Source organism: Gymnogyps californianus, chromosome 1 (assembly GCF_018139145.2).
Source record: "Gymnogyps californianus isolate 813 chromosome 1, ASM1813914v2, whole genome shotgun sequence".
Taxonomy (NCBI): domain Eukaryota; kingdom Metazoa; phylum Chordata; class Aves; order Accipitriformes; family Cathartidae; genus Gymnogyps; species Gymnogyps californianus.
Genome location: NC_059471.1, coordinates 208354676 through 208382270, shown reverse-complemented (window position 1 = coordinate 208382270; position 27595 = coordinate 208354676). Strand labels below are relative to the sequence as shown.

Sequence of the window (27595 nt, the reverse complement as noted above, 5' to 3'; positions counted from 1 at the left end):
TTGACAGTAAAATGGATGGTCTACGACAAGAGATTTTTATGCCACTATTTGTTTTCAAAGAGTTGGGGAATAATGCAGGGACCACAAAGCAGATTCAATATTCTTTAGACTTCTTTAAAATGAGTAAAACTAAAAACATAAAATTAATACGCAAAGCAATTTTAAAAATACTGAAAGTGCTGGCATTGGAGACAATGTCCTTTTCCCACAAAGCAATAGATTTTTACATGCCCTCATCTCAAAATGTGCGCTGTCCACTCAGTTCTGCTCAACAGAACTTGTTTAAAGCACTCTTCAAATCAGATTTTCTCTGAGAAAGTCACTGGTAAAATGACACCAACAACTTTTCTTTAAACAATATTAATTTGGAAAATGACTGTGTGATCATTGTTGCTGCATACCGGGCTGCAAAAGTACCTGTGCAGGGAGCAGGTCATAGAAAGGGATTATTCCCTTCCACTGGGTGCTTGTGAGGCCCCATCCGGAACAACGTGCCTAGTTTGGGGCCTCTGGAGGTACTGAGGAGACTCCAACAGAGTGCCAGTAAGATGGTTAAGGGCCAGTGCAAGTGTCATTGAGGAGAGGCTGAGGGAAATGAGCTACTTTGTGGGTAGCAAACTACCTTATGGCATAGTATAGAGAAGACGGAGCCAGACTCTTCTCAGAGCTCTGCAGCAAAAAAAAGGAAATAACATTCACAAGCTGAAGTAAGGGAAATTCCAACTGAATATAAGGAAAACTAAAGAAAAAAAAAAAAAATCACCCTGAGTGTAGTTAAACACTGGGTAGGCTTGCCCAGAGAGGCTGTGGAGCCTCTCTTGGAGATTTTCAAAACTCAGCAGACAAGCTCTGTCCAGCCTGATCTAATTTGGAAGTTAAACCCTACTGTGAATATGGGGTTGGACTGGAAACCTCCAGCAGTCCTTTCCTCTCTGAATTATCTTATCAGTCTACAATTGCTTCATAAAGCACACTTTGTCATAAACCAGCATTGTTGCTGAAAAATGCCATTTTTCCTTCCTTCAACCTCATTTCATCCTTCATGGTGGCATAAAGCGTGTGCTGAATCAAGCTGGGTGACTAACCCAAAATCAATACGTTGCGGGGGGCGGGAGGGAGGTGGCAGTTAGTAGGATCATTTCTGCCAGCTAGTTCACTAGGCAGCTGTACAAACACCTATGGCTAAAGGAGATAACACCAGGGAAACTGTGTGGGAAGAAATAAGCGGGACTGTGAAGAGAGCTCTTTCGGTACCAGTGCCCATTTATGCCATTTTAAGATGAGTAAGAATCAGTGATTAGTTACAGGTAAAGATGTTCTTTGCAGCTAGACCAGTGCCAAGGATGGTATTATTTTCTTCAGGCGGACATCTCACCAGGAAGAGTTTAAAGCAGCAATCTGCTGCAACTGTTTATTAAACACTCCTTGGTATTTTTTATAACCATCGAGTTGGCCAAATTCCTCCCAGGTAATTATGTTCTATTGCTTGAAGTTCCCTGCTGCAACTGCATACAGATAACGTACTCTTTTCTTTCCCTACCCTACATATGCCAGCAAGACCTGGCATATCTCATCACAGGCTTCGTAAATAAGGAGTTATTTTAAAAAATTATCTTTGCTAAATAACATAAAATAAACAAACCAGATTTCCTTTGCCTTTTCTTTGTCTGAGCAGTAGGATGATGGTTTTACGGGTAAAGCATTGAAGGAAACTCGGCAACAGTGTTTGTAGTTCCCAATGGCACCAGTTTTGTCTTTGACAGTAGAAGAGTTAATTCTGCCATTACCAGTGCCTGTTTTCAAAGTGTAACAAACAGCTTTCAAAATCAGAAAGTACACTGCTCAGCAGGGTAGCAGACTTGCCTTATGTCTCTTGAAGCATTCTTGATAAAAAAGTACTCCTTTGCTGCAGCTTGTATGTCACATGGAGAAAAGAAGGAAATCAACATGGAACTTGAAAGCTCCTTATTATGTTGTCTCTTTGTGCTTCTCTGAGATAGGTTAGAAAAGTAATGAAGATTACCAATACATGTTTAGTTGCAATTACTGTCTGTAGCTGCAGTTGTCTGACCCTTCTAACTAGAAGACCTGCTTACAATCACTTATAATTTTGTGCAAATAGTGAATGTAAACATACAATACATACCACTCAAAAACATAGGTGCACAAAGAATACTGTATCCTATCCCACATGACTCAGAATTAAAAAAGAAAACAGGACTACATGATGATTTTGGTGCTGGGTTGGGTAACGTTAGACAGCCTTTTATGCTTTTTAAGCCTCAGTTCCTTCTAAACTGAAAATAATAATACTATCCTTTTTAAATTTTGTCTTTTGTTAACTACTACTGGTATTACTATTACTACAGGAAGCGAACCAAAATTTTACAAGAAACAGGTTGTGCAAGCAGTTGAGAGTATGTATCACAAAGGGCCTGAGACAGAAATTGTGATTATTTTGATGGAAATCATGACTATTAACTGACAGCATGATGGGCACCTCAGGCTTAATTCTATTTAGAGTCCTGTATCTGTTGTTCAACTGAATTTTATTGTATTCATTTTATTTCAAAATTTGAAGTTGAGTGCCTTGCACAAGATAATTAGATGTCTTGCAAGCCATTTCAGGATCAAGTTTGCAGTCTCCCACATCAGTATGATGTCCTTGGTTCTGAGTCATGGATTTAAATGGCTGCATTCTTTCCTGTAGCCAAACTATATCGGGAAGGAGGAATGAAAATGATAAAAGAAGTTAAGAACAGTGTTGACCTGAGTTATGTTGTATACATAACTTCAAATTTCAAATCTGAAGATAGTAAAGTGTATATATTTGACTGGTAAATAAAGCCTCTCCCTCTTTGGAAGAGCTACCAATGCAGAAACCTTGTGGATTCGGCACTGAGAGGAACATGAGTATAACAGCACTCACAGACTTGCAGTTCAACAGTGAATCCCCAAATCCCGAAATGGGATTTGCTTGTGAAATCCCATTGAGGGGACACTTCTGGTACATGTGGTCATATAGGGGTAAAATTGTGCTGAAATAACTTCGAAGATAGAGCATGGTCTTCAGGTTCTTCAGCCACACAGCCCTGTCTTTCACAATGATAATCATTTTACAGAAATAATTAGCGCTACCAGTACAGTCAATAAGTGCATTAAAATGGGTAGAGTAATAGAGTCTTTGCGTATGAATATGCGGTATTTTCCAAATCAGAAGGGCAGCTTGATACTGCTCTCAGGGAAGTAAATGAAAGTCAATTTTACATGATGAATCCAGATGTTGTACTTCGAATTTGACAAAGATTAATTCAGATCCAATCATATTCATTACTACTGAAAAAGTTGGCTCATAGACTTTTGGGAAAACATAATTTCCTTCCAGAGGCAGATCATAACCTGACATTATCTTTAGTGACTTTGTTACTGTTACTGAGCTAATCTATATCTATACTTCCATATTTGCATATTTAAATAATATTTCTACTTTTATTTTTATACCTATGTTCTCAGTGATTAATTACTTTTGTTGGGAACTCAGTGAACAGCTGTTCAAGTCACTAAATAATGTCAAGCACTAATGAGAATTACTGACTAGTCTTCAGATCCTATGAATTTTTCTGTCTTCAATCATTTGATATTCAGCATACACATTAAACAGTTGAACCTATTTCTAAGATTTTCTACAGCTGTTATTTTTTCTGACCTAGAATTAAGAGACTTGTATTCTGTACGAAATTGTACCTACACAGACTGTTTTTCCTCATGGATACAGAAACAATTTGTTGTGCATCAGGTTGCTCACAAATAACATTTAAGTTGCAACCTGATGCTAGTTCTTCTGCATGGTAACGAAACAGGAGTTTCATGTGATACTTTACTGTTCTTCACAAGGTTTTGTCTAGTGATGCTGAGAGTGTCAGCTGGCGTGGTAACTAACCATGGCCTGGCACTAGCTCAGCAAGTCATTCTTCATGAACACTACCCTAAGGGACAGTGCAGTTTCATATTTTTGAGCCAATTCCAAGCAGATATTCAGCAGACATATCATGTCTCTTTAGGATTTCTAAAAAAGCAGTGCTGTACAGTCTTTAAATATTCTTTATGTCATTCGAGACTCTTTTTGTGATGACTGTTCGTGGCAAGGGATCTTTCTTCAGTTCATGTAAACCTGAACTGTTTATCAGATTTTTATTGAATCTTCTCTCCTACAGTATAGGATGCTTCCTGAGTTCCAAATCCAGGAGAATGTATGTTCTGCTCTCCTAAAATTTGTCTTCATTTTTAGTTGAAAAAAAACTTTTTACTTTCTGTTCTAAATTGATTGAAACTGTAAAGAGAACCTGTGGAATTCCTGCAGGTAGTGGAATCATATTCATGGATGATGATCACAAATACAATGTTTACTATACTTTATTACAAACTTATAATGCATAAACAACTGTAATAATATTTTTCCAGGTCCCAGGTATTTTACATTTCAAAAACCACGAGACAAGTTTTAAATCATGTTATGCAAAGAATCTATGTTGCACTTCCAATTTGTGAGGTCTTGCAAAACGCTACTTTCAATTCCCACATGCACAGTTTTAATTTTAAAATATAAATTGCGAGCAAGACTTCAACAGTCGTCTTCAAAAGAGCAGTACTAACTCTCAGAGATTCTTGATAAAATCATGAGTGTTGGCCTCAGTGCATAAAGTCTGTGAGGCATTAACTCCCAAAGCAGTCTCACTGTACTGTGACAGGAGACAGAAAGAAAGCCTCATTTCTGTTTAAAGGCAGTTGCCAGATAGTAAATCTACAGGAGCTGTCAGAGCATTAGCTCACTATAAGATACTCCTTTGTATTCATTATTGAAAAGGTTCAGTTAATTTTACAAGTCCTACTGCATACATACTGCCTAGGAGCAGAAAAAGATTTTTAATGAGTTACAAAAGGGTTGGGGTTTTTTTGTATCTACAAATAGATGGTATTTGCTTCAGTGACTTCAGAAAATTTAAGGGGAGTTTCTAAGCCAGCCAGCCAGCCAGCCATACTTAAATGCAAATATATGTGTGTTTTCTGATTCACCTTTTCTAGGGTACATAGTTTTGAGAAAACTTTCCTCACAAAGGTTTCCCAGTTGCAGGTGGAATTGCTGTCAAATCTAGGTGAAGGCCAACCAATCATAGCCTCAAGACCCCTTACCTGGGACAGACTCTCAGCTCCCAGAACAGCGGATTGAGTACCTCTGTTTTGTGTGGCACCAGGGAGAGGTCTCAGCATCTGAGATGTGAAATTTCCAGGAATCAGTCTCTGACTTTTTTTCTCACTCTTAAAAGGTCCTGAATAAATGTTTTAGGTCATCATATTGGAAAATTTTCAGTCTTGCACTGTAAAACTTTTCCCCCCCCTGCATCTCTGCTACCAACCTATTACATTCTCCCATTACTGAACATTAGACCGTTCTGTTTTTCTAAAATCCATAATTCCCAGCTCTCCTTTCTTTGTAAGAGGACTTCCACCATCTCCCCCATTCCCCATGAAAGTTCAGAAACTCAGAAATATTTTTGGCATTTTCACTGCCATAGAAGATTGAGACCTCTTCTATAGAGTCATTTAGTCCATTTGGAACATGGACTTATCATTTTGAGCTTCACCATTGGTTTTTAAGTGATATATAATTTCACTTACTTAACAGGTTTCTTCCCACTTCATGAACACTGTAAACAGAAGCACATTTTCCATTTCTCTTTTTCTTCCCATCATTTCAGTCTTCATCACAAAGCTCTATGAGTGCATTTACATAAGTGCTGTAGTGTCCCTGTACTTTTTCTTCTGTTCTAGGTTTTTATATGATATTTTTTATTCAAATGCATCTCTGTGGACTTTAACCACACACATCAGTTGAACAGTGCAATGAAATACCAACTTTAGGATATGTCTATTATAGCAGTTTGAGGGAATCAGCATTGCATGAAATGAAAAATAATGGCACTGCTGAGTGCTGAATGAGAGGGAAAATGTAAAGTATGTATTTCAATGAAAAGCAGGTACTTTAGACTATAAAGATTTCTGATGGAAGGTTATAAACTTAAAAAAAAAAAAAAAGGCATTTAACAGAAGACTCAGGGCAGGAGCTGAAAGGTAAATTGATATTTCTCCAAACTGGTAACAACTTTAGGAACCATCTCCTCATTACTCTAAGCAATGCATCCATGTATCAATCCTCCAGGGACTGTAGAACTCTGAATTCTGCATAATACTGTGGAATACTCTGCATAACATTTCTGTCCATCCCTCCTGAGCAAAATTTGGATTAACACATTTTTCCAGTTTTGACTGAGCTGATTCTATGTTTATCCTGATTAATGGAAAGGATCATCCCTCCTTGTTCTGTTGGACAGATTATGCAGGTAGTTGAATCCCAGTAGTTACAAGTATTCATTTTTGTGCTAAAATTTCCTAGGTTCTCTACAGCCAGCCACAAAACACTCTGGTGGTCCTGGAAGACAGATTTGGCTTTCTTTTGTCTATTAGACACAATGAGCTTTGTTAGAATTATCACAGCTCTTACTATCACACTGAATATGCAATTTCTCTTATACTTAGTAGTCCTATTAGCAACAATTATTTCAGTAATCATTCTTATTTAATGGTAGAGAAATAGCATGTCAACAGTGGGCTGCTACCACTGTACCAGGTAATGTAAGTACGCAAAAGAAAATCTATTAATATAATAGCATTACCTGTCTTCCACATGAACAGTCAGTGCAGAAGCATCTGCTCTGGTACCCGAGCTGTGCAGCACACAGGACTGTGCTCACCAGTGTGTAGTTCCAGGGAGGTATGAGCAAGACTTTAAGGATATTTCACTGAAGAGCCTCAGAGCTGCAGTATAAATCTGAGGGGGAATCTGGAAATCATGATGTGAGGAATGAATAGGCAGGTTCTTACCAAAAATTTTCATCTTCAGTTACCATGATAGTGTGCCTACTAGGTTTATAGCACAAAAGAGTGCTAACATATTGCGTTAGCTTGAGTATGTGTATGGATATATTTGTGTATACAAATGCCATCTTCCACCTCCTTCTCAAAGAAAGCTTTATAGAGTTACATATGCCACCATGTGTTAAGTAATTTTTTCTGGGCTATAAATGACTTGGCCAAGCTGTGAAAAGAAACAGCTTGTTCCACTGCACTAACAGTGCAGGCTCAGTGCTTATTGTCTGTGCAGCAAATGTGCAATGAGCCACTCTCCAAACTAACTGGAATGAAAACACATCGTATGTAATTCTTACACCAATTCCTATTCATTGTGTATACATCCCTGTGATAGGACGGCTTTATGACAAAGGGAAAGGCACCAAAGTATTCTATTATTTTCACTGCTAAGTCAGAAAACATCAGTATTTTTTTCAGTTTGGTTACCACTTTTAAAATCGTTAGCATGCCTAGTAAAACTAAGCCTGTGTTAGATGTGTAGGTAACATCTACTGCTGAAGTCAGCACTTTATCCTTGAACTGTTTTTCTATTTATCTTTCTAATGAACTAAATTCTTTAAAGACCTGCATCTAATTTTATCCATCTGCCTCTGAAGCTTGATTTTTTCCTTTCATCAGACCCTACGTCCAAAACACTGAAAGGAATGAAAAATCACCACCTAAGCAGCTATCTGCCAAAGCAAATGGGGAAGTTCCTAGGTGTTCCTGTAACACAACATGTTCTTTGGTTTACATTTAAATGCAATATGACTGGTTTTACTTATGTCTGACCTACAAATTTGGCAGAAATTATGTAAATAAACTTTATTTCATGTCACTCTGCTCCCCAAGTGGTCAGCAGGTTTCCTAACAGAACAATTTCTTTTCAGAAATGCAATCTTCAAGTGCTTTTCATTTTTAGCTGTTGTTCTTAGGAAATATGTTGTTCTTACAATATGTATTTGAATTTAGGTTGGGGGATGTTTGTTTACATCCCAAGTACAAAATATTCTGTTCAAAGGATTATTTTCTCTTTGGATTCACAAAAGTAAATAATATACAAAACCTACTTGGCAACCTATTTTTTCCCCTTCTGATACTGCGCTACCTAATATTTCTGAATTATATTTATAATTATTTGATCCTCTTTATTATATCTTTGGGCAAATTTTCTATTACCTCTTGCTACCATCCATGGGAGTCATTTCACTCATCTTAAAGTGCTCATATTATTTCCAGTATACTTTCAGCATATTGCATGTAAGCCAAATGGACTCTAATCCATTTCCTGCGGTTTCTAGTGGTTCAAGCCAGAATAGCTAATTTCATGACATCAAGCGGACAAAAAGAATAAATAAATCTGTTGTGATATTCACATCTTCATATATATATTCAGAGCGAGAAGGTGTAAACTTTTTCATTATTTTGGCACAGAAAGTGAAGGTTGGCTCAGAAGGGATTTTGTGATTTCAGACTATATTGTCAAACTCTCAAAAACTTGCATATCAAAACTAAAAAAAGATAAAAAATGTATTTACCATGGGAGAGGGAAAGTAGTTTAAAATCTGTCATCATTTAAATGAGAACCTAAGCAAAATCTAGCAAAATCCTTTCTGGTTTTGTATAGGTAAAACCCATTTTGTGTTCTCATACTGACATGGAAAAAGAGCTTGCAGACTCACTTGTCCTACTTTAACAGAACATTTATGCTATATTACACAAAGATTGTTGTAGTATTGTGCAAAATACTTTACTGAACTGTGGTTACGTCAAATACAGACTTTTAATGGCAGTTTGCAAATTTCTTCTCCCTTTAGCAACACATTTTCTCCTTGGTAAAGCGGCAATAGAGTAGGCTTAAAATAATCAAGGTTCAGGTTGCTCTGTATGTATGACATCAAATAGTTTTCTTCTTTTTCCTGTATGAACTTTTGTCCATCTGAAAGCCAGGGCAAAGTGTGCCTTTCATCACCAAAATTTCGGACCTGCTGTGGCAAGCTGTCTTTTATGCAGCTGAATCTGCAGCGTCTGATATGTCTCCTTACGTAAGATGCTAAAATTGTGAAAAGAAGACTGTGAATGTATATTTAGACTCAGGCAGTGATTTATCATGAGGATGAAAGGGAGCAAAGGTGGTTGAAGAGAGTTTTGCCTTCTGAGATATGAGGCTGCATAGTTCCCCCTTTCACATCCAGGCTGCATCTATCTTTGAAGTTCAATTAAAATAGCAAGAATAATTTCAACCATCATTTTAGCTTTCTCTCATTGAAGTTATGGAAAATGATAGAGCTGTAGATTTGCATTTTGATACTTCTAGCTGAATTTCACTGTTTAAAAATCAGGTTTCTAAATCGAAGCCATCACCTCGCCTCTCAACTGTCACTGAAAAGAGGCAGGCACCTCCAGAAGGCATTTATCCATCCTAAGATAAAAGTTTAAGGAGGTGCTATACCTCTTGACTACAGAGTCTAGGGAGTTTGAGTTAGACACCTAAGCTTCCTTATGATTAACCCTGTCATTAGTTTATTATTCTAAACGAAAGCTAAATTTTGGGGAATTCTGGTATTTGAATGAATTGTGGAGAGGACATTGACAGAATAATCAGCTTAGAACATAAGGTTTCCCTTCCACAGAAGTATAAATAAGTATAAATAAATATAAATAAGAGGTATCTAGTAGGATGTACTATGAATTAGTTCTGTAATTCTCTTGACTTCCCTCCCCTCATTTTTATTCTCCTTCTACCTACCATCTGTCAAATACAGGTATTCTGTGTTCATCTTCATCATTAAAAGAAATCTCTGTAGTCATCTCTGATCACCTAAATTTGTTGAATGTAATATTTACAGTTCTCATGGTCTTCTCTCCATTTATTCCAAATGCCTCTATGGCACAGGGACCAGTCTCACTAAAATATTGAAAAAATCTTTCTGGAGAAATCTCTGATCCCCTGTACTACCTTTTAGGTCACTGACGCAGGCAGCTTCTGACACTAGTGAAACTTGCTCCTCTAATTCATCTCCTCTAATCTTATTGCCTCATTAACCTCTTCCTACTTCCTCATTAACTTTTTCCTACAACATTTTAGAATGCTACCTAACAAAAATAAAGCCAGTTGAAACTGGATTCGAACATGTCTATGGTTTTTATTTTTCTTTTTTGAGCATGTGTGAAGTATCAGTGTTATTTTCCCACAAATCACTTTACTTCAGGCCAAGAGTTTTTACACATGGCATCAGTCCAGAGTCAGCATTATTTTTTTACTTTTTTTTTTTGTTTTAAAAGAAATGAATCAAATCTCTGAAAGAGGTGCACACAGACAATGACCAATAAATGGGGCAGAGTTTGTATTTTTTTCTGGGAAATATTTCACACCTCAAAATCTCAACAGCCAAAAGGCTTTCGCTGTTTTCAAAATGCTTTTTGCACAACAGTTTTGTTTCATCTGAAAATAAAGGCTGAAAAGTATTTTCCTTCAAATATTCTTTGCTTAATCCTACTAAGAATTCTGGGCATACAGGCTAAATTTCTGCACTAGTATATTCAAAATTTTGTGGGCAGTGAGCATGCTAGTTCTAAGAATCATAACACAAAGCTGTCAGCTTGTTCATATGCCTGAGCCTTAAAGCCAGCCACTCTCACTGCCTGCAAAATTGTAAATTGTGTTTGCTGTGAGCAAAGTTCCTTAACTCTGCTCCTCTCCCTCATTACATGATTGCATGCACATCACATCAGAGGAGACAGGGAGATATTAATGAAAGACCTTAATCTTCTTTGCTCATCTCATAATATACAGTCTGCTCACAGCAGTTCACATCTTCAGGGTAAGGAGAGGGAAGGAAAAAGAGAGAGCAGTTCCCTCGGTTCATGCCTGCTCCCACTGCAGAGCATCCCTGTATCCCAGAGGGAACCCATTTGTCAGGAGTTGAACCGACAGCGTTTACCATTTCAGAGGAGCACGACTGCCTGCACACAGTATCCTTACCTATATCAGGTAAGGGAGGGAATAAATTGTAATAACACCTGAGCCCTTCATGTATAACCACACCTAACCTTCACGTAGCCAGATAAGAGAAGACTGAACACATACCAAGGATCCTCAGGAGCTGCAACTCCTCTTCAGAGCAGGAGAAAAAAGAGGCAGCCTTACTCAGCTTTAGTTTGTCCCATGTCCAGTTGATAGCACCGTGCAGGGCAGACCGAGTAGCCGGTTGCAAGAGAAGCAACAAATTTCAGAACCTGCATGTATTCAACCTCATCTGTGGAGCTGGGGAGCATATTTGTTGAGACAGTCCTATGCCAGTAAACCCAACAACATCTATTTAAAGCACTGTGAGACAGGAGGAGGTAGTAGTTAAGACTGTATTAGATGTCTGATTTTTCTTGCTGTAGGGAACTCAAAGATAAAACCAGCCTACAGAGAAAATTGTGGCAGTTTTCAGGGAGAAAGAAATATGTGGGAGAAAGGTGAAAAACAAAAAGAAGGTAATGAAAAAACCTCGAAAGGACAGAAAAGGTCGGAGCCTGTAAACATTAGGAAGCATTGTTTATAAAGCTCATCCGTCATTATTTTGCAACAGCTTTGCCAGTAGCTCATGTCCCAGCAAGAGGGTGAAAGGCATTATGAATACAATCAGCTGGTACTGCAAGTAACTGGTGTGATGTTAAAAATTTAAAAAAAAAGAAAAAAAAGAAAAAAAGAAAAAGAAAAAAAAGAGGGAAGGATTTGCTTAAAAAAAGACTGGAAGATTTGAATTCTTGGTATATTTAATTTTAAAATAGTATTGAATACCCTTTTGCTTTACCTTCAGTTGGAGTTGTTTAACTCCAATACTGAAATGTAAGTAATAAATGGCTAGTATCTGCAGAAATACTGAATTATTTATTGCAATAAGAAGATATTATCTTGTTTTCCTGAAGCACAGCTGTCTGCTGGAGGATGGACTTCTGGTTCTCAAAATAGTGTTAAAGGAATCCAGCAGAAACGTATTTCTTGCTACAACAGCACTCTGTTAGACAGAAAATTATATCTGTATGAGCTTCATGGATTATGGTGGGGGGAAACGTAACAGTGGCATACGTCCTCATCAGCCTTTCTAAGTCTTTGTGGTTTCTCATGGTATTAGGGACCATACGTCAAAGTCCTGTTTATGCTTACATGATCAAAGTCTCTCTCTTTACAGTATACCCAATCCCAGTTACTAAATCCAAACAACTCTTAGAGAAGTAGATATTATCTCCACCTCTGAGATTAGGCACAGAGATGAAGTCTAAGATCACAGAAAGCTACTAAGGGATGAGGATCTGAGGACAGAACCCATGTTTTTGGGTTCTTTTTAATCATGTCCTATATTTCAAAGCTTTTTTGAATCAAGTTCTCAAGAATCCACCTTGGATTCCTTAGATTTTATGACATGCTACCACATATTCTAACCTCCTAAATATTGCAAATATACCCTAATACAGCTGAATCCAAGATTTTGTTTATTTAAGCAATACAGCTACACAAGGAGCATTTGAGTTGTTCAGTTCTGGAAGACATAATCTCTCATTACACAGCGTTAGAGATAACTTCATCTGCTCCAAGTCCAGGTCATTAGATACCTGTGAGACAAACGGTAGTAAAATACATCAAAGAAATGCCTGTATTCTATCAATAAACACTGTACAGAGCTCTCAGAGGTTCATTAATTTAATCTCTCAGGGCATCAAAACAAATAAAGACCTAAGGAAATGAAATCAGTTCTAACAAAAGAAGTCTTTATTTCTGATCATATGCTTATGATGACACTATGCTAATCATTACTCATCTCTTCATCTTAGACTGAGGCTTATTACTTACTCTTTCAGAATTATAAATTTAACTGATTCAGAAGAAACAATACTTCATGTTATACTCAGAAATGCTTTTAAGATAAGTTGGGAGACAGATTTCATTCACTTTAGTTTGCTTATGGGGAACACCCACGCAAAATGCAAGTACCAAATACCAGAAGCCACTAATACAAAAATCTGCAGAGATCTCTTATTCCCAAACTTTCCTCAAGAGAACATTTACAGAGTTGCATCATGTAGTCTCATAACTGGCATTTGCACTGTCACATAAATTCTCTCCTTGGTTGACTCCCTGATCTGGATTCTTTAATTTCCATGCTGAATGATTTTAGTTTTCTCCTGGGAATTCTTTTAGCACAGACGGATCTGCTCTTTCTGAGACAAAACCTAGGTTCTGGAGACGGTCTGCTCATCTCCCAACAGCATGGAGGACATGTTTGTTTCCCTGTGCTCTACACTGACTGTCAGCACTAACACAGCTGGCCCTGCACCACCAAATACTCCAACGTTCTCCCTTGCCATCCCCCAGGGCAGCATCATGCTGTCTATATACCACCATCATCATGCTACAACAAGACAACTCTTAAGTTTCTCAGCCTCTTTGCACTAAAATATCACAAAAAAATTAACTTTTGTGTTCCTGACACAAGGCAACGAGATGGGAGTCAGAAGACATAGGGCTAATGGCAAAGCTGTGTGGATGTGTCTGGTCTTCTTTAAAGGGGGCTTGTCTGCAGGAGTAGAGCAAGCTGTTGTTCTGCACCAACATTTGGAAACCTGGGATTGCTCTCTGGGATGAGTGCTTTCAGAAAAGTGGAAGTAACATGAGTTACTTCACAATTACTACATACTTACTAATTCATAATCAGAAAGTGTAGAAATAAACTCTGAAAGAGTGTGTATTCTTCTTAAAATGCAGGCATCTCTCTGAACACACACAAAAGGAAAAATAGGAGGAGAAATCCTACTAAAACAAACCATGGCTCTATATTCCTTCCTTTTCTACATACGTGATGGATAAGGCATGCTAGTCCTATAGATTGTAGCCACAAAGTGTAGGAAAATAAAGCTGGGGTTTTTTGTTGTTGTTTTTTGTTTGGTTGGGATTTTTGTTTGTTTTGTGCTGCTTATTTTTTCCAGCATCTGAGTTCTTTGATTGAGTAGTAAGAGGATGATCTAGGCTATAAGGAATTAAAAATAAAACCAACAAAAAACCCCACAACCACAACCCAAAATTAACATTGCCACGTTTAGTAGGCCAGACTCACTGGAAGCTGCTCAGAAGGATCTTTCTGTGATTTTAAATCCTAGACCACAAAGTGTATGACTCTTGAAGCTCCAGGAGGGCATTTCCTACCTATTTTGGAAACAATAATTATGTTATAAACTTCATTTGGAAAGAAAAATGCTGGGAAATTATCAACAATATTTCCACCCACCCACCCCCCATTCTATTTCTAATTCCACTGCTCTGATACCCCCAGTCACTCTTATGGAACCGAAGGAGCCCACACTAACTTATACACAACCATGGAACAAAATGTCAGTTTATGTATTATTTTCTTAATTCTGTTTTCTGGCCATCTGGCATCCATTCAGAAAATTACTCTAGTATGATGCTCATCGGGTAGCAGCATTTAGGCATCTCATATTTAAATTTCCAAGTTTAACCTACTCACACTTGATCCATCTATGCGAATCGACATAGTCAATCTCAGAAGGCAATTCAACTTACTCTGAGATGAATGTGTAAATTAGCTCAGAAATTTACATTTAGACAATTGAACTGAATGAAATTCCTGCCATTGTCCAGTGAGATTTACCTGCTCATTTAAATGCATTGCTGAATTAGCCCTGATAACACAGACTGATGGGAGACAACTATTTACGACTGTCTTGGGCAATTTTGTTTGACAGCAGGCATCTGATCAAAAAGGAATGGGAGCATAATCCATAGTTATCAGTCCCTGGAAGCTGACAACAACAGTGTCGATGACACATCCTGTGATTTACAGCAGCAGTCATTTAAGACTAATAGCAGAACTAATTAACCTTTCACAGTGCGGAGTTCAACAGTTCTACAAGAGCAACAGCTTATGTTGCCATCACCATAGCAAATTTAAACCCCTTGACTTCTCAAATACCTTGCAGCAATTTAGTTAATTAACCATCACCTTTTAACTGTTAGTGGTTTTTTTAATAAATCTCGTCCCCTAAAAAGAGATGTACTGTCATGTAAAAAACACTAATATATTTAATCATAGCTATACATTTTTAAGAATTGATTAGCTACTGTTACCGTTTTCCTAAAGTGAACACGATGCTGCTGTGCATGCCTGTGGTCCGCTTGCGGTACATCAGTAAGTCTGCATTTGATATATATGTCACAGGTAAAATATCACACAAATTCAGCTTAAATATTTCTTATCTTTTTCAATATTTACTCTGTCATACGTCTGTAGAAAGCAATTTCATCTTTTTCCAGTCCTTGTTTCCACAGCGTCACAGGTAGCATCCAGCCTACCGGATCTCATTTTAGGTTGAATGCACATCTAAGTGAAAAAGAAGGTACTAAGGCAATCAAGAAAGAGGTGGGCCTAACAACTGTTGCAAATAGACCTTAAAGAACAGAGAGGGAATAAAGTAAAGTAAATAAGCCAAGCATATTTTCCAGAAAAGGCTCTGGTTAACTATAAGATTGCCTGAAACTAACATTAGGTTTGTGCTACAACTGTGCCTGCTGGGCTTTGTTCATGGTCAAGCATTGGACTCAGTGCAAGAACCAATATTGATCAAAAAGCCAGATTTATGCAACACCTTTCAGGTATGTCATGTCTTCATCAGTGATTTTGGTAGTTTATCCACAGAGCAGAGGATGCATTGTAATTTTTTCTTGTATCTGTTTCCAGTCATTCAAAGTCCACAGTTTAGCCAAGCCAGACCCACTGGGCATTCAGTACTTTCCAGAAAAAGGGCATTATAATAGATTAATGAATAACAACAGGGACATTATTGGCCTTTCCTTCTTTGATCCCAGCTACCGATGATCTTTGCTGCTGCCATCACAAGATGAGGGCTCCATTCTCTTTGCACAAAACAGACAGCAGAAACCAAGATCCTATTATTGCATGTTCAAACCTATAGGAAGTATTTTCTCATGAGTAAATATGGTGAATGAATCACTTGCCTCCTGACAGGTCCTCTCCCATCTTACAAACTATGGGTGAAGCACTGACCCAGCTGAAGCCCAATTGCAAATTTGTTATTAAATGTAACTAAGTTAGATTCCAGCTTCATTTTGTGAAGAGGGTTCGGGGCCCAGGTTGTAGCTGTGATTATTTGTCATTAAATTTTTATTCATGATCCCAAAAAATATTTTAAGTAGGAAAAACAATAGAATGGATGATTGCTCATGGACATCTGTGAAATAACAGCTAGCGTTTTTAGTGGAGATTATTCAAATTTGGTTGTACATTTGTGATACAAGTAAGTGATCTCTAAATGCCACTTGGTAATTTTCTACTCTTTAAGAGAGAAGCTTCTCCAGATGTATCATAATTGTTTACTTTCTGCAGAATTGCTTTGCTCCTTACAACATCTTGGCACCAGCTTCTAGAATTTCCTGGTAATGCGTTAAAGCTCCAGCCTGCTGGCACCAGAAACTAGGTAATAAAGACTCCCAGAGGCTTAATGGTTTGGGGGTTTTTTTTAATGTCTAAAGAGAAGAGGAAGGTGAAATAATATTTTACAGTAACAGGACAATAGACATAGAAGCACAAGCCCCATTATGACATGATGCTATTATAGACAGCACTGAGCTGAGGGCATGGGCTCTGCTTACACCACCGTACTTATTTAGAAGATGTAGCCCTGCTCTACTCTGCCTGGCTTCAGTAAAGCCTTGTGGGAAGACAGGCAGGGGAAAGGCAAAACAGCTTTGCCTACATATCATTCTGTGCCTTCTCTCCATCTCTGGACTGATTTAGAGAGAAATCCATACAATGTAGGAATAATGGGCCTATATTTCTGCCCACATAAGAAGGGAAATCACCTTTACTTTTAAAGGTCACAGTGAGCACTTCCCTTTAAACTGAGTGAATTATATTGCTCCATATACGTAAGAAGATGAAATGCTAACTTCACCAAAGTCTTAATTCATTGCCTTTCAGAATCTTACTTTTTAACACTCTATTGAATGTTCTCCCTTTTCTTCCTTTCCTTTTTTTTTTTAAATGAGATAACTTCAGAATCTTGTAGTAAAGGTTTCTGAAGAGGTGAATTGTAGTGACCATTACGTGACTTGTAATGACTCCTAGAGAAATCTGTATTCTTGAGAAAAAAGCTCCTCTGAAGCAAATACACTCTGAAGCATATAATCTAGTTATACAAGTGTACTGCATGTATCTACCATTTGTTCATCCAAGCAATACATTATCCTTATACCCTGATTAAAAGCTGTTCTGAAAAAAAAAAGACAAAAAAACCCCCAAACTAAAAAAACAACCCAGAAAACTCTACTTCTTTCCAAGTTAGAATGATACATTTAGTTTCCTTTACATTAATGAGGGTTGCTTTTTCTGCTCTTCCAGGTAAAACACAGGTTATGGGTGAAATCAAGATTGCATTAAAGAAGGAAATGAAGACAGATGGAGAACAGCTGATAGTAGAAATCCTTCAGTGCAGAAATATCACATACAAATTTAAATCTCCAGATCATCTACCAGGTATCACACAGAAACCAGCTTCATGATACTTTGAAATCATTAAGTAGGATGTATCTGAAGTCATTTAACATCACTACTAAAATGGGAAAGAAAATTGCTTCTTAACCAGAATGACATGGTCTATAGGATTCTTTTTGAAGTGCTTTTTTTCTCCTATGAGCAACTTTAATGAAAGTAAAAACATTTTGTAGAAGCAAATTAACTCTCAGAAGTTAATCCTCTTTTTAATTTACTTTTGATTGTTAAAAATCAATCCTTTTTAAACTTTAATAAAAATTATAACTCCCTAGTTTATTAAAGAACAATGATATCTAGTGAAAAATTATATTTTGATGAAAAAGCTTTTTAAAAATTAAAAACTCATGTTAATAATAATATTTTCATACATACATAAAGACATCAAGGTATTTGTTCCTTTAATGACAGCATTGTAAACACAAAGTAATTCCCTTGGATTTAGTGGGATAGTTCCATTTCTACACCATGTGAATGAGAACAGAATATGGCTCTGTAAAGTACCATGCTCTGTTTCTTCACAGCACTTCCCCTCTGTTGAAATCATTAGCAACAACGATTATTTAAAAGCTTCTGTATTTAACTCGTTGAACTGTTCTTCCCTAGACCTGTATGTGAAGCTGTACGTTGTCAATATCTCTACCCAAAAGAGAGTAATTAAGAAGAAAACCAGGGTATGCAGGCATGACCGAGAGCCTTCGTTCAATGAAACGTTTAGATTTAGCTTGAGTCCTGCTGGGCATTCTCTTCAGGTAATTCTGCATTTTATTAAAACCTGACTTTGGATGTTGTCAATGCTGTGCTATGGGCACTTGAGATCAATTTTCTACCCCAGTTGTTTGCTGAAAGGAGAAAATTACAAAGGAAATAACACAATTGCAAAATAATGGAAATATTGGGCTGGGGGAGACTTTAAAAGATGATTTAATCCATCACCCCACACTGCGGAAGGGTATTTATAGACCGGGCCTGAAAGTTTTAGGCTTGATCTGTTCTTAAAACCCCCTAGAGAAGGAAGTTATGCATGCCTTCCAAAAACACTTTTCTATGTATTTAGAAAGTTTAGTGTAATTTCTAACTTAAATATGCCATATTTTTCAATTAAGTTCACTTATCCTTAAGTATCCTCACAAAGCACAGAGGAAAACTGATCTGCTTTCTTTTTATAAAAAAAGTTTGCACACTGAAAGGTTGTTACCGTATCTCTCCTCTCTATTTTTCCAGGCTAAGTAAACCAAATTTCTTTGATATGTCCTGTCGCCTAAATGCCTAATCATTTTATCATTCTCTCCAGTTCTTCAACTTCTTTAAAAGTTGTGGTGCCTAGAATTAGACACAATAGTCATAATCTCAGACATTGCAGAATTATGCCAATGCATATATTCTCTGTGTACATTTGTAAAGGAGATGAAGGTATTTTCAGTCTGTGGCACATCAAATGATTCAGGAATAGTCTCTCTCCTGTGTTTTAGCTGCTTAGACAGACTTGATCATTTGGTCAGATTTGGTTTTTTAGATGGGTAGGATTCACTTTATCTACCTTCATTTACTTTCACATGAGTAGATAACTAATATAAGCCAGATATTCAGGCTTCCTCTAGTCAGTGGAGACGGATGGACAATACCAAGGGTATCTGCATGCTAATCTTAAAAGTAAGTGGGAGGAATTGTTGGGCATACCAGCATCCACTTAATATACCTTTAAATCTGGAAGACCGACGTAAACAAGCCAGCTACATTTTGATGACTAAAGTTAGACAGGATTATCTAAGTTCCTTATGTTAGATTTATTGGTTGTTTCATTAAAATTAAAGCCAAAATGGATGTTGCTTACAAAACAAGGCCAACAAAAATAGATACTGTTTTCCCTGTGTTAAGGTGTCCTGAAATAGATACTGTTTTCCCTGTGTTAAGGTGTCCTGACATCCTTATTGATTCAATAGACTCAGTAAAAGACTATTTAAGATGTTATATTACCTGGGAAAATCCAGAGTGATCAATAAAGTCTTGCCAAAATTTAAGAGCTAAAATTCCTGTAAAAACTTTGCTTCCAGTGGTGGTTTGAAGAGGAAACCATAAGGGGTGAGTAGACGAGTAAAGAAGAAACCACAGAGTTCTACGGAAAAATAAGCCATCAAGTTGTTGCGGTGGGATAGTGAGGGAGGTAGCCATAGGAACAGTCAGCCTGAGACTTGGCAACATTTCCTCAGAAACTCTGTAATATGTACTGATGTTGCACACCAGACCTAGGAGAATAAAGTCTGTAAAAGTAGCGAGAAACAAGTTTAAAACAAACAAAAGGTGTTTCTTCTTCACACAACTTGGAGTTTGAACTGTAAAATTTATTGCCATAATATATTGTGGATGCTAAATATTTTCATGGAAAAAGTAACTGGAGAAAATGAATGCACAAATTCATGGGCAAAATACCTCATAGTCTGTTAAATACAAACATACCACTGGTGAGTCAGGAAGTCAATGGTCCACAGATCATAGTAGGTACTTTGGGAAGGTGTCACTACGTGATTGTCCTGTTCTTATAGTCTGCCTTATACACTGCCCTATACACTTTTGGAAGCAGAATATTTGCATGGAGAGATCTTTGATCTGACTCAGTACATCTGTTTTTGCATGCTCTTCATACTTACCAGTCTATTTGTTCCTACGGCAAAGCATGAAGCTGGCTGATTTGAATGCTGAATTTCAGTGATGAACATTTAGGGGCAAAAGGATGGACATTGTCAAGAGATTTGGGGGAGAGGGAAACGAAACAAAACCAGAATGTATAGAACTAAAATGGAATTGGGAGATTAAGGGAGGAAATAAGATCAGAGAGAGGGAGTAAGAAGATATCAAACATGGTAATCATAGAAGGTACATTGTAAAGAGACATGAGAACCAGCTGGAGGTAGAAATTAGGACAAGGGTCTGCACTCTAAAAATCAACAGCAAGAGCTGTGAATACTAGCCATAAAAATGGGACCATGAGCTATTGAGAAAAAAGGAAAAAGAAAAAGAAAAAGAAAGAAGAGAGAAGAAAATAAAAGCTAGAATTGTCTGGTCAAGGGTATTGGGAATAAGGAAAAAAAAACCCTGAGGATTAGAAACTGAGACTAGCTGATTCAGGATAACAAGTCTGGAATTTAAAGCCTGGAGCAGGGAAGAAACAAGGCTGAGAGACAGAGAAGCTGGAGAAGACAGATACTAGGGATCCAGCTGGGAGGAGTGGAGAGAAAGATCAAGGGCGGAAGTGATGAAAAATTTGTTAAATTTTTTTCTGTCCCAAAACTGTTGATGTGTCAAAATGAAAACATTCTGCAGAAAACATTTTGACAGGTTTCAGACAGGCACTTGCCTCAGCCCCTGGCAGCTTGCTCGCTCGATTCCCTGATTTCCCTGTTCCTTGGCAACCCACCTGGGACCCTTCTGGAAAGAACTAAGCTCCTGGCTCCTTTGCCTTGTTCCCTAGCTGGCTCCTGGCTGACTGGCTGCAATTAGAAATACATAATCTCCTATGTGAGGGTAATCAGAAAAATCCAGAAGAATGTTTTTCACAGATGTTCTGGTTTGGCTTGCCAGCTTCTGGGCTGTCCATTTCTTCAGGAAACGCTGAACCAGGCGACCTAGAAAGCCACGAGCAGTGGAGGCAGGCTGCCTATTTTCCCCAAGGATGGGCTTTCTGATGAGTGGAGTTCCCTAATAGCTCAGTGCCTAAGGGTCATTTGGTCTTCCCTCCTCAAACCTGTTAACTAATGGGCATGTAGGTGTCTAAGCTGTCTGGGCACATACCTTACTTGCCAACTGATATCAAAATTGGCCAGGGAACTGGGAAGATCATCCAGGAAAACTATTGCTAATTTCTTCCCTTTTTTTTTTATTTTTTAAATTTCCACTGTAAAGTAAAGTTTGCATTTTTTACTTTGTTTCCCACATCAGAGTGGAAAATTTTCAAAATGTTGAAGTTCTTGATTACTGGAAACTCTAGTTCTTCTACAGTTCTGTTACGTGTCTACTGCCATATGGTCTCTTCCAGCATCTCAGTGGAGTACAAAATCCTTGAGTTCTGCCATTCTTCTGTGAGCCTAGATCTTTGAAACCAAGCAACAAAATGCCCTATTTTCTCTCCTGCTGGTTCACACAGAGGGTGACAGCGTCCTACTGTTATCAGTTACCTCCCTTGCTCATTGCCAGAGGTCTGCTCAGTGACTGTGCATATTACAAACCTGCTGCTAATCCTATCGTGGAAATGGAATTTTTCATAAGTTCTTTTTCTTTTTGAAAAACTTAGGAAGTTGATAAAAAAAAAGCATTGAGCTTGTTAATTCAGTTACTCAATAATTAAGAAATGCTAAAATTTATCTGAATATGTAACTATAACTCACCCCCTGAAGTATATATATTATCAAATGTATTTCTCCCAGAAACACGTAGAATGAACCTATAGATCCACAGAATGAATCAAGTCATTCAGAGAAGTCTATTGCTTGCATGGCATGAACCTGCTTAGCTGGAAAACACGTGCCTGTATGATACATCAGGGAGAGTCTTGAACACCCAGCCTGCAGAGCTCACCTAAGTGCCAGGGCTATTCCTTGCCCTTCCCACTCTCCATGGCTAGGCAAGCAAGAGCCGTAAGACCAGACACAATACTGTGGCTCTCAGCAGAGGCATAGCAGGAGTGAGATTTCAGACCAGCTCTACGTTTGAGGTTAGACTACCACTTGCTGAGGTCAGAAACCAGAACTCGGGACTTTCTCACACACTAGTCTGCTCTGAGTTAAAGCCTATATGCAGGGCACCCTCTGGCTCCCATGCACTTAAAAAGGGCTGGTACTTTGCCTGCATAAAGCTTTACCCTGTAACTTAAAACTTGACCTTGTGTTTGTCTTTGGTAACCAGCAGGTGAACAAATTGCTCAATGAAGTTCAAGATTGTCACCTAGTTGCTACATCCCATGATAATAAAAGAGAAGAGAGGGAAGGTTCAGTTTTCATGGGACTTCCTTTCTATTGGAAAGATGACTGTATAAAAGGTTACGGTCAGTGTTTCTTTCCTCCTCTGTGGGTACCAAAACAGAGCTCAACATTTCTGAATCTTTCATGTTTGCCAGCAAATGCAGTGTGTTAATATGCATAATGATAATTATGTGCACAATGATAATTATGTTTTATTATTATTATTTTCCCAGATTCTGCTTGTCTCCAATGGAGGGAAGTTTATGAAAAAGACACTGATTGGGGAAGCTTATATCTGGCTTGACAAAGTGGATCTAAGGAAAAGGATAGTAAACTGGCACAAACTGTTGGTCAGCTCCACACAAACACACTGAGCAGAGCTGTCTACTTAGGGCACAAAACCTGCAGAGTCTGCTATAAACAGCATCACTCCAAGACTATAGTTTGATATCATTGTGTTTAGCTAGTCTTTCAGAATACAAAGTAGAAAAGAGCAGTCTCTGGGCTACATAGCACACTTAAATGAGGGCTAGTACACTTGTTTTGCTGCAAAAGACAGCAAAGTAAAAGAAAACCTGGGCCCAGAAGTTAAAGTGAGGCTGTTTGAAACGAAGACTGATACGAGGGCTCCGTGTTGTTGGACTCTTTGTGAAGAGAGTAACTGTGAAGGAAACAATGAAGGCTGGAAGGCAGGTGTTAATGCAGAGTTTGGCTGCAGCTGGAGGTAGTGTGATGGAAAGAGCAGTCTGGTTTTCTGGGCAACCAGAAGGAAATCATTTTATGCAAAAGCACCTAGGGTGACTGACTTTCCAAATCTCACTTATCAGAAGTGCAAAACTTGTTCCTCTGCACCTTAGGATCTCTGATAATTTGCTGTAGTGAGATTATGCCACTTGACACACCGCAAGGCATTTGCAAGAGTGGTAATGTTATTTTACATTATTTTTTCCCGTCTCTTTTTTTCCTTCAAAAACTATACTGTGGAGAATCAGATCGGATTGTTTCCTTTGTTTCTGTGTGTTAACAATGAATATAAACCACTCTCCTAGAATGTAATGGATAAAACTATATTAATGGTCTATAATTTGGGATGTGGTTTTAAAGAGAAAGGACAGGATGTAAACTGCACTACATCAGGAAGAAAAAATGCTGTTTCGATGTCAGTGATACTGTACTTCACCCTACCTTTTGAATCAGCAGTTTTAAAAAAGTTTGGAATTTAAGAGACTTAAGCACTGGGACTTACACAATTATTTCAACTAGTCCTTCCATTTTTTCAGCAACCAGTCTTATTCTGAAACTGTACAGAGATGATGAATTCTACGCTATTTTGTGGGCACTTCAGAGCAGTAGACCCACCATGCTAACACCAACCCGCTCGGTACAGGGCTCTGTATCAACACCAGTTACCCACTTGGAATCTAAGGGGAAGGGTTAGCAGGGCAGTTACTGCCTGGATGTTGTTGCATTAGAGAGAATTAAGAATATCCTCTTGCTATCTCAGGGGAACGTCTGAGTATAATTCACTCAACAGCATGGCTTCTCAGTTAGGAAAGAAGTAAATAGGAAGGTAACTTACACCATTTAAGACTGTGTCAGCACTTCCACACTTAAAGTCCCACTTTCAGAGGCTTGAAGCAGAGCAGTTAGCTCACTTGGGAAGAAACTACTGCTTGGGATGGCTTAGGCTGGTTGTTGTATTTCCCTTGTGCCATTTTTGAAGAAGAGGTGAGAGCTTTTTCTCCCATTCCTAAAAGTATAACAGTTTCTTTAAAAAACAAGAATCAATATGGTACTAACTCCCATGTTACTCAGAAGTCATTTAATATTTCACAGCTTCATTAAAAAGTAGTTTCCCTGGAAATATTACCTCATGACCTTTGCATATTTAAAAAGAAAATGATCAAACTTCTGCACTTCAGACATTTCTTTTTCTTGCCCAATAAGGACTTTTCACAAATTATTTAATGTATGTCTTCTTATATTTTCTGAATATATGTAGTACACTTCCATAGGTTGTGCAAGACCAACTGAAAATATTCTTCTGGAAAATAATATTTGCTTTAAAAAAAAGGAAAAATAAGGCTCAGTTTATTCAGAAGCTGGACTGACTGTGAAAAAGCTACACCATTTAATCTGGTGACACTTCCCACATACAGTTTTTGATTTATCTTTGTCAACTTGAAATAACAGCTTGGAAAAGGAATATGAGAAGAAACACACAGATAATATTAATGCTACACACACCAAGGAAAATCCTGTTAAGTTATCAATAACCTGCTGGTAGCCTGCTTAACTTGCAAGCAGAGCAATCTTACCAAAATCTTATCAGCTATCTTAAAAACACAACATCACTGACAGTGGAAGTAGGATGTGTGTTTTAATGTTGAATTTTATGCTTTCACCAGTATATGTATACCCTACCTCTCACATATTTTAAAAACAGTCCTCTGGAGTTATTGTAAGCATCCTATATGTTTTGATGTTGTGTATGTTTTTATAAGAAGATAAATACTTCAAAAAAAAATCCCCAATCGAACCAAAAAATCCTATGTGGATATGTTTGACATATGTGTTGCTCTTTTGGTGGGTTATTTTGCATTCCTGATGGCTATAGTGTGTTCTTTCTTTGGAAAAAGACAAAAAAAACCCGAAAAGTTCAGTTTCAATTACTGTACAGGCTATGAGGTGTGCAATTTTGTGCAAACTGCTGGTAATTTTGTTCTTGCTAAGATTTATTATAAAGACAGCAAGTCACGCTGGTAGTTGCTATGGAGATTTCCAGCAGGAACGAGCACTATCTGGCTGCCTTACTGGGAAGCCTGTAATCATCACTCTTAATTGAGAAAGCGGACAGGCGTGCTTTGCTCTCACACACATACAAATGTGGCCAATATTTTTATAAAACAGTTGTGTTGGGTGGTATAGCTGCGGCTATATGGAACAGCTACCTTTGCAGGGTAATCCGCTGTCGGCAACTGGTTTAATTCAAGCATCTTTGATTCTCTGAACAACACACAAAATGTTTCTGCATGTTGAAATGGCAGTTTCGGACTCCTATCATGAAATGCAAAGAGTAGAGTTTGTCAGGAACGCGGCACTGCCTTGGCCAGCTGCAGCGAGGACAGGGCTCCTCTGGTGTCACCCAGGATGGGCTAGGGACAGACCTGGGCCCACGCACTCCTTCTTTTCCGAGGCAGCATCATTCAGAGGTCAGAGGATGCTTCCAAAGTGTGCCAAGTTCCTTTTTTTGACCAAATTTCTAGGTTGTACTGGAATCACTCTATGCAACACAGACTCATGTTTGAATGCATTTTTTTCTTTTTTTTTTCTTGATTTATGAATGAAGTCAGGAAAAACTCTCCTGTGACAATGTTTTTTAAAAAATAATCAAACAAGGACTATTAGTATTTTTTTACTTTTTTGTATATATCTATTTTTTTCACTTCTTTCTCATTATTTTTTGTTTCTTTTATCTGGCCAAAAGTGCTTAGATGTGGCAACGGCTTTTATCATTTCTGAGTGATTGATTATTAATGAGTTCACACATTTTTGCAATTGCTTTGAAGACGCATATTGCAGGGAGGCAATAGCAGAGCCATTTTAACTTCTTTTATTCATAAATCTGCTGAGTCAACAGAGATTGAAGCTGCTTCTTTGTTCAAGGCCTTGTATAGTGGAAACAAGCTGAAAAATGAGCAAAAGCACAGTATGTGTGTTTACAAACGACAGGGATTTCTAATGTTATCATTATTATTATTATGCATACAATGAGCAGCAAACAGCCACCTTTTTTTTCCAGGTTAAAACTAGACATGAGAGTTTCTATGATGAATGTTGAGCTAGTTCTTTATCATTACACTTTAAAGGGATAGTATCCAGGGACAATGAATGCTGCTTTTTTATTATTCCCCATATTTTTACATTACATGGATCCTGTGTGGAAGAAACAAAAACCCAATCCAAACCAGCTGAAGTCAATAACAACCAATCTGTTGACTTAAACTGGCTTTAAATCAAGACCTAGGAAATATTTGAGTTATTTTTCTGGATGCTGGGTGTTTGCATGGTTAGGCTGTGGGATATGGTAGCTGGTAACCAGCTGATATTGATTCTTACTTTGAGGATGATGATGAAGAAAAAGAAGTCATCTATTATATTGTAAGCTAGTGTGTGCCCAATAGAGATTATTTAATTAGGATTTAGTTTCATGGAGATACCATAAAGATGTTAATAGTATTTTTTTAAATTATTATTTGAATCATAACTGACACTATTTTTAAGTACTTTATTTTCATTGCTACAATGTTGAATGTCCCAGATTTCATTATTTGAGTATATATCTAGATATGTACATAACAGAGAAATATGTGAATAACACATGATACACATAGATATGTGAATAACAGAGAAAACTTGCATTTGTGTGAGTGTAACTTATAAAGGTAATGAAACAGAGAGGAAATTTAGTGTAAGTATCCACCGACATTATATTTAAACCCTAGTCCTACATGCCTTGTGAGTTTTTTGTACACCTGGCATGTAGGATCAGTTGCTCTTTATGAATACATGTTGCCTTTAGAAGGAAAATAGAAGGAATAAGTGAAACCGGATACTCTCTCTTTAAATCATAAGAAGCATTTTAATGTTTTCTATATGTTCTGTTTTATTATTTTGAAAAGATTAATAAGCAAATATATTGATGAGCTCAAAAGTTATAATATATATAGATATCCATAACTCAAAATAGATTATTTGCGCGAAAGCCGTTTTCTTAATTTGTTACCCTGTAAATAAGTATACATTTTTGTAAAACAAACTGAGTTTAAATTATTAACTCCATCTGACATCCAAGCATGTGAATGTGTCCTTATTTGATTGTATCTTATAGATGTTCAGTGACGTGCTCAGGTGCTCAACAATGGCTGACTAGTGTGTGTGCTGTCATGCTACAGACAACGTGTACAGCATACCCAATGTTTAAAAAAATCCAAAAACACCAAAAAACCCACAAAAACACAAAAAAAAAGATTAGTCCTTGGAGAAATGTAATGTTTCCACAGTGAATGTTGCATGCATAGATGGTGGTTTGTTGATATT

The 27595-nt window shown here is 37.6% G+C and overlaps 1 protein-coding gene across 1 annotated transcript in view; it reads left to right on the top strand.

The window, feature by feature from the left end:
* Positions 1-22869, top strand: part of PCLO (piccolo presynaptic cytomatrix protein) — a 378058-nt gene extending 355189 nt beyond the window's left edge. Inside the window, 3 exon segments of the mRNA XM_050905865.1 lie at positions 17391-17525; positions 18147-18292; positions 22729-22869. Coding sequence (XP_050761822.1) covers positions 17391-17525; positions 18147-18292; positions 22729-22869 — 422 coding nt within the window.
* The last annotated feature ends 4726 nt before the right edge of the window (positions 22870-27595 follow it).